This window comes from Hevea brasiliensis, chromosome 8 (assembly GCF_030052815.1).
Source record: "Hevea brasiliensis isolate MT/VB/25A 57/8 chromosome 8, ASM3005281v1, whole genome shotgun sequence".
Lineage (NCBI taxonomy): Eukaryota > Viridiplantae > Streptophyta > Magnoliopsida > Malpighiales > Euphorbiaceae > Hevea > Hevea brasiliensis.
Window position 1 is genome coordinate 93,258,366 of NC_079500.1, and position 8,475 is coordinate 93,266,840.

Sequence of the window (8,475 nt, forward strand, 5' to 3'; positions counted from 1 at the left end):
GCCTAACTATTCCTTAACCTAACTCTAAGGCCCATTTGGGCCCAATTTCAAGAATTCAACTGGACAGAGTCCAGTCATAAAGTGGACCTTTTAACGGGGAGTTTTTGACTTACCCGACCTGTAAACACAATATATAATCAATTGGAGAGCTCAGCTCACCCTCCACATACTCAAATGTCATAAAAATAAATGGGAGCTCAACTCTCTCATCTAGTCCAACAAACATGCATATAATAATAAGTTTACAGGCCCAACATGACAATTATATTACAGTCCCCAAAACAAATAAATATTTCTAACACATGTAGAAATTCTAGGAGTTAATAGAATTACACAAACATTAATAAACAACCTGCGAAGGAGAAAAGCAGGTTAACCACAACAAAAATCCTCCTGTAGCCTGAAAAATAATGAACAGGAGTGAGCGTTCGACTCAGAGAGTAAAATATCAATTTTAACCATAATCTCTATAACTATCTAAAGCTAATACACCATGTAGAGTGAAATGCAACATCAGCAATATTTTCACATCATAACAGCAAAAAGGTAATTTGGAGCACTCACACACCCAGTAATGTCAAATCATAAATATATGGGAGCTGATCCCCTATACAGCTCTCTTTAATCCAACCTGTGCCAGCGAAGAACTCAAGCCGGACTTTCGCTTAATAAACCAAATCGGGGTCACAGTGAAGTGGTGGCCAATCAGATGAAATTCGAATCACTTTATCCCATTTTTGACAGCTAATATCTCTTTATAGACTGAATGATAATGTTTCTGAGGTTCTGGGAACTCTCCACTAGCATGTCCGCATATATGCTTTTCTCCTTGAATTTCTTCGATGAGGCGCACTTTTGATGGGTGTCACTAGCATCGATCCAAGGATGCGGTGTCCAATGCTGGGAATCTTTAGTGGTGGCGGGTTTAAAGCCACTTCTTTTATAGATTACAGCTCTCTTTAATCCAACCTATGCCAGCGAAGAACTCAAGCCGGACTTTCGCTTAATAAACCAAATCGGGGTCACAGTGAAGTGGTGGCCAATCAGATGAAATTCGAATCTCTTTATCCCATTTTTGACAGCTAATATCTCTTTATAGACTGAATGATAATGTTTACGAGTTAGAACTCTCCACTAGCATGTTCGCATATATGCTTTTCTCCTTGAATTTCTTGATGAGGATTTTGATGGGTGTCACTAGCATCGATCGAAGGATGCGGTGTCCAATCTTTGAGAATCTTTAGTGGTGGCGGGTTTAAAGCCACTTCTTTTATAGATTACAAGTAAAAGAAGTGGCTTTAAACCCGCCACCACTAAAGATTCCCAGCATTGGACACCGCATCCTTCAGACTGATGCTAGTGACACCCAAGTGCGATCCTCATCAAGAAATTCAAGGAGAAAGAAATATATGCGACATGCTAATGGAGAGTTCCTAACCTCAAACATTATCATTCAAATATAAGATATTAGCTGTCAAAAATGGGATAAAGAGATTCGAATTTCATCTGATTGGCCACCACTTCACTGTGGTTATGGACAGCTCATCCTTCCCAAAGGTTCTAAGTGGCTTTAAACCCGCCACCACTAAAGATTCCCAGCATTGGACACCGCATCCTTCAGACTGATGCTAGTGACACCCACTGGGGTGCAGTCCTCATCGAAGAAATTCAAGGAGAAAAGCATATATGCGGACATGCTAGTGGAGAGTTCCCAGAACCTCAGAAACATTATCATTCAGTCTATAAAGAGATATTAGCTGTCAAAAATGGGATAAAGAGATTCGAATTTCATCTGATTGGCCACCACTTCACTGTGGTTATGGACAGCTCATCCTTCCCAAAGGTTCTAGACTTCAAAAACAAGTCTCTTCCTGAACCACAATTACTGAGGCTTAAGGACTGGTTCGCCAAGTATAAATTCTCAGTTCAGCATATCAAAGGAAAACACAACTTGGTTCCTGACCTCCTATCCAGGCCCAAAAACCTCCACCTGATTCAGTCTTTCTCCACACTTCCTTTGATCCTTATGGCATCATCCTCTTCCTCTCCACATACTCCTTCTCCAATGCACAATTTCCTGGTTCCTACTCCAGACAGTTTTCCACCTGGATGCCCACCCAACCATCCTATCACAAAGATGGCTAAGTTCGCAAGAGATCATCTGTTTCACTACCTGAGTGCAAGAAACACCCTAAGGGGATTACTCCCCTCCTCGACTGTCTTTATCCCTGACAACCCTTTCCTCACCTGTTTCAGTATCCAACCTGGCAGAGAACTCATCCTAGAAGAACTATGGCTCCTCTGGTGCATGGTTACACTCTATTCCACAGGACTGGAATTCCCGCTCATGGCCCTGTATCAGTATGTTATGAACAATACTAACAGGACTCTCCTGTCCAGGTTTCTAGAATGGTTCAAGCCCATTTCAGCATGGCGCTACAGCCTGAAACGCATCATAGACACCCATGGAATAGAAGACAGGCCCATTGCTGCTCAGCCCAACATCAGAACCTTGTTCATTTTTCACAGGCCTTTCTCTAGAAGGCCCGATGGACTCCTCTGGACCCAGAATACTGAATATGAGTGGAGGACTTACGAAGGGTCAATTATTGACAAAGATGCCATGGGACCCTTGAGAAAGCAACTAGCTGAGTACCTCTGTGAAATCAACAACTATTATTGCCTGGTGCCTCCCCATGTGAATTGTACATCACTTGGTCTCATCCGGTCTCTCACTGATGAGCCCATTGACTGGACCCATCCCATGTGGCAAGATTCCCAGGATCCAATGGACACAGAGTCACGAGATGCCATTCAGAGTGCTGACCCACCATCTCCTGTACAACGACAGTGGCCAAAGGACTTTTTTGGAATCGACTTTGATGACTCTGACTTTGACACCCTTAATCTGTCTGCCACCCCATGATAAAAGTTAAAAAGTTTGACAGTCAATAATGTAATAATGTATCTGTCTTTATTTTGCTTTTCTTTATGTTGCTTTAAGAGTGTCGGTAGCCAGTTTCAAACCGGTTGCCTGTAATGTTAAGAGCCTCCTCGCCTATATAAGGAGTTGCTCTCTTCAGTTGTATTCAGACTCAGTCTTTCTTTCAATAATATTCTCTGAAGTTCTCTTTTATGGCTTTCTAAACTCTTCTCCTTCTCCCTGAAAGTCTTTGAATGTGTATCATACTCTTATAATCAGAGATACGTATGCTCTACACTTGCCTCTTTAAGAGGATCCTGTGTATCAGAAATATCTTTGTTTTGACATTAAGGTGCGACGGTCCCATTATCACTTGTATAATGAACAAAAGGGCACAGCCAGAGAGTACCTATGGATAGGGAAGAGGCATAGCATGAGTTCATTCTATGAGTGGTAAGGGCTCCCGGTTTATCTTGGTATCAAAAGCAAGGTTCAGGTTTACCTATGCCGATTCTGACTCCGGAACGGACTCGGGACATCTGACAATGGTGGGGTAGCCAAAATCTTGATCCAATTCCAAGACTTTTTTGGTAGCTGGTCTGTCTGGCTGGAAATTCACAGACCCGGACAATTGTCAAATTTCCGTGAATTGAAGGTACCTACACGAAGCCCACAACACGGGGGTTAGTATAAAATTTTTTACGAAATTTTCTAAGAATATTTAATGCTCGGAAAAACACTACGAAGTTTTGTGGGACCCACCGAAAAACGGTGTCGAAAAATTTTGAAATTTATATTGCCGCGAAGCTCTCGACGAGTGGAGCGCTCTGGTACTCTCGGTTTTCTCGTGGGGTTCACGGTTTGGGAGGAATCTAGCCCAAAAGTCAAAATGGGCTAAAACTTCCCGAACAAAAATTGGACAAACCGCTTAATGGATTTTGGTGTTCTTGGTGTCTATGGAAAGCTCTCGAGGTGTAGATATTGTTTGACACAAGACCCGACCCAATCGGTGACCGGATCGGCTGGGAAGTCGAAACGACGCTTGCGTCGGGTGGTCTTTGCGCGAGTTTTCCGGCCGCCTGGAGCGTCGGCCGGCCGTAGGGAGGTGGTGGGGCAGCGCGCCGGCGAGGTGGGGTGGCTGGGGAGGCGGCGGCGAGGCCTGAGGGTGAGGGAGGAGAGAGAAAACGGGAGGGGAAGGAGGAGAGACGGGACGCGTGGGGGAAGGGAAGAAAAGAAGAAGGCCGGTCCAATTCGACCGGTCCAATCCGGTCTGGTTCGATTAGGTCGGTCTGATTCAAGATACAAAATTTTAAATTTTTACTCTGCCTTGGGACAGAAAATAAGGTCCAAAAATACTGAAAAAATTTCAGAAAACTCAGAAAAATCCATAGAATCCAAATATATTTTTAATTTTGTCACGTGGTCTTTAAATTAATTTTTAAAAATTATTAAAATTTTATATTTTTGAGAAATCAAACCCGATTTCGAAAATCTAAAAAATTTCAAATAATTTTCTAAAATTTAAATAAAATTAAAATATTAATATTACTCACAAAATAATAAATTTAAAAATTTAGGGTGTTACAAAAACAACGCCTTACTTATACTTACTATGAATGTAATTTTAAATTTCGTTTATTTAATAAAAAATAATTTATATATAAAAATTATTTTTTATAATAATAAATTTTTTTATTTCTGAATTATTTTTTTTTAGGAGAAAATTATTTTTTAAAATAATATAATTTTTTAATAGAAAATTTTTTATTAACTTATTTTTTGAAGTGTTTTAAATATAAAAAAATATAAAATAAATTTTTGGTAAAATAAGTGAAGTATTTGTTATAATTATTATTTGTAAAAAAATTTAAAATTTCACAATTTTCAAAATATTTAATAAAAGCCACAGACAAATTCAAGTTTCACTCGGTGCAATCTCGCCACTTCCATCATGGCTGTCCTGAAACTGACCGTGGCAGCTTCTTTTTGCGGCAAACCCTACAAATGGGCCCGCTCTGTCACTTCCACCCCCGGCTCTGCCTCAACTACCACCACCGCCGCCGCAGCTGCTCCCTTTATTACCCCTCAAATTTCTTCACCCTCGCTATCTTTATCCCTAAATAGCAATAGAAGCGATTGGCGCAGGTTAACGCCCTGCGCATCCTTTGCCTCTAATAGTAGCTATTATAATAGCAATGGTAACAATTTATTAGGGTTTGCTTTTCGTGGCCAAAAGCAATTCTCTCTATTTTCTTGCAATTCTAGCTCCTCCTCCTCCTCCAACGCTCCAAAAACGGGAGGTTACTCTGGGTCCGATTCGTCGTCTACCGGATCGGGTCTAGCAGATATGGGGTCCGAGAACAAGGTTAACGGGATTGATTGGTACGAGAATAACCATTTAGACAGTCGGAATCAGTCGCCGTCGCCGTCTTTGCAAAATTGCCAAAGTCAACAAGATTCCTATCATAAATTGCTCACGCTGCCTACCATTTTAACCCTCGGCCGTGTCGCTGCTGTGCCGCTTCTCGTTAGCAGTACGTTCTATTTTAGGTCTTTATGTTCTCCTGAGCATAATTTTGATTCTTTTCATTGTCTGATTCGAGGTGCTATCGTATTTATTTCTCCTGATGGGGTTTTTTAAGATATTATAACTTTGTTTTTCAGTAGTTCTATGTAATTGTTTTCAATGAAAAATTTGATGAATTTGGATGGTCTTATAGTTTGATCTTGGCAGCATTCTTTGTTCAAATTGTCTGGGTTTTCCATTTCAATGTGAACACTTGCGCTTTTCCCTTTTTTTGGGCAACGATTACATGAGGGCTCCTCATTTATGAGGTGATGAGGAAGTTAGTTGATTTTATAGATGTCAAACTTCTAATGTGAAATGTTTATTTGGGTTTTGTGCAATGTATGGCAGCACTAGATTATTTGGTGTGTTGAAGTAGTTGTATGATCTCTCTGTAATGTTGCTGTATTTGTAAGATCTAACTGGCTTTATCCAGCTAGCTGCATTGTCTTTGGGGATAATTTGGTTCATCTTAGAAATGAAATGGAAATGGGGACGGGAGTAGTTTTGTATCTTTTGGCACAAGAGAAATAAGGCTATAGAATCTCTTTTTTGTGTTTGGTACTCGTTTCATCTAATTTCAGGTGGAAATGAAATATGATCATTAATATACTTCCAAAATTATTTTTAGTCCCCATTTAGTTTGCCTACCTAAAACTGAAAATTGGAATGGAAATCATGGAATGAGATGTCTTGAGTGCCTTCCATTTCCATTCCGTTTGCAGGATGAACTAAACAGGCCCTAAGGCTTATTGAATTCTGGACTTGGAAAAGTGTGCTTATTCCTAAGAAAACCAACAGCTGAAATTTCTTAGATGGGCTGGGGTTTGAGGGGACTAACACATCAATTTTTGCTCTCTAGCTTTTTATGTGGATAGTTGGTGGGGGAGAACTGCTACAACAAGTATTTTCATTGCTGCAGCAGTTACTGATTGGCTTGATGGATACCTAGCCCGAAAGGTATAACTAAAAGGGAGTATAATCCGGTTGAGGATATTTCTTTGCTGTTTTTAACCAGCAGATCTGTAATTCATAATTAATTGATTTAAAATGCTTAAATGCTTTTCAGATGAGGTTAGGCTCTGCCTTTGGTGCATTTTTGGATCCAGTGGCTGATAAAGTATGTGTTTCAATGATATTATTAGTTTTTGGTTAAGCATGGTGAAGTAACCTTTTTAATTCATTTTAACTTGCAAGAATGATTTGTGAGTTCATATTTGATTCTTATGCTGGCCGCATGCAGCTTATGGTTGCTGCCACCTTGGTCTTATTGTGTACTAGACCTCTGGAAGTTGCAATCTTTGGACAATTACCATGGCTACTGACTGTACCATCAATAGCCATAATTGGTCGGGAGGTAATATTGTTACCTGTAATTATTTATTTAACTGTAATAGTCCCACTTGAGTGGGCTTTCCCATTATTGCAATTTTTTTTTTCCTTGTTTTCTTTAGGGTTTTGTTTTTAAGTTCTTTGGGGTAATATGGGATATTTTTGTTTGATATTTTAGGATTTGTTATTTGATCTAACAAATCAATTTCCTACTTAATTGCAGATAACCATGTCTGCCGTCAGAGAATGGGCTGCTTCACAGAATAGTAAACTCTTGGAGGTTTGTTTGCCATTCCCTGTACTTTTTAACCATATCTTCCATATCTTTGCAAACTTGTCAATGCCTTTGTTTGGAGAGCAAATGCTTCATTCTTAGTTTCAATTTAAATCTTAAGAATGATCAGTTTACAGGCTGTTGCTGTTAATAACTTGGGGAAGTGGAAAACTGCAACACAGATGATTGCACTAACCATCCTCCTGGCTACCAGAGACAGCAGGTCCATACCCACTTCTTTTTTTTTTTTTTAATAATATATTGTTCTTCCTGCTATTGCAACCTAGTCTCTTTACTCATTGGTGATGTGCCAAAAGAAGACTAATTGGATCATTCTCTGAGATCTCTGATCTTCTCTTTGTCTCTGCCCTTTCTTTGTTCTGCAGTCTTGGAGGACCTGGGATTTTGGTAGCTTCTGGTGTTGTTTTGCTTTATATCTCAGCAGGTCTTTCAGTATGGTCTCTGGCTGTGTACATGAGTAAGATATGGAGAGTGTTGCTGAAGTAGTTGGCGTCTGTGTTTGCTTCTTGCCAAGGCCTCTGGATAAGGTCATGATGCTTCAAACATTCCCTTTGATGACTACCCTCAGAGATTGTCTTTCTTCAGATAGGCAGTGGATTAAGGGAAGCTTATTCCTTTAGTGAAGAACTCCCACATATTTAGGTTACGTTTGATTGGAATTCGTCTTGTTTTGGTGATATCACGGCTTCTCAAAGGCTTTCTGAGAGTTGTTTTGAAAATACGTACCCTTGTTGATTTGATATACAGGAGAAATGTTAGTATGTAGATGTCTGCTAAGAGCCACTGGTGGTGTTATAAGTAGATTTGGAGCTTCCTGTATCATTGATGCAATAGTTGGATCCCGGCAGAAACACATTGTGGAGTCATTAAGTTGCTGATGGAGCTGAAGAAAAACTCGCATTCAGTTTAATATTTAAACAAACAGGATTAAGTAATATCAATTATTTATTGGTGTTTTTGGGCAGATTTTAAGTTTTTTGCTGATGATTAGAGGCCATCTTTGAGGATGGTAGCTCGTTATGTCATAAAACTAGGCAACTGGCCAAAATCCCTTGCCGTTTCCATATTGCCAGAATGATCTCATTCTAATTGCTTCGATATTCAGTATGAAGTTCCTTTTGAGAAGGTTGTGCCTCTATGTATTCTCAATTTTGAATAGAATCTTAGTATAAAATATTACATTTTGGTTCTGTGGGAGAGGATTAGAATTTAAAATCTCGACTTCGTATGTTATATGAGAGCTTGATCATAAGATGAATGTTTTCAGTGGTGCATTAACTCTTACTTTGCAGGTGCATTAAATATTATCACACGCAAGACAATAATAATCTTATTTTGAGTAGTTTTTATGTTGTAAAA

At 39.6% G+C, this 8,475-nt stretch overlaps 1 protein-coding gene across 2 annotated transcripts; it reads left to right on the top strand.

The window, feature by feature from the left end:
* Positions 1–4,786: 4,786 nt before the first annotated feature.
* Positions 4,787–8,306, top strand: LOC110650241 (CDP-diacylglycerol--glycerol-3-phosphate 3-phosphatidyltransferase 2). 2 transcript variants are annotated; one of them, XR_002493915.2, is made up of 7 exons: positions 4,787–5,457; positions 6,352–6,449; positions 6,559–6,609; positions 6,733–6,846; positions 7,045–7,101; positions 7,226–7,318; positions 7,482–7,553. XR_002493915.2 is itself a non-coding variant. In XM_021805124.2 (7 exons), exons 1-7 carry the CDS (start codon positions 4,875–4,877, stop codon positions 7,600–7,602), a joined length of 1,110 nt encoding a protein of 369 aa, XP_021660816.2. In that variant the 5' UTR covers positions 4,801–4,874; the 3' UTR covers positions 7,603–8,306. The 2 variants fall into 2 exon arrangements, 1 of the variants encoding a protein (XP_021660816.2); XM_021805124.2 differs by having other exon boundaries at positions 4,801–5,457; positions 7,233–7,318; positions 7,482–8,306.
* Positions 8,307–8,475: the final 169 nt, after the last annotated feature.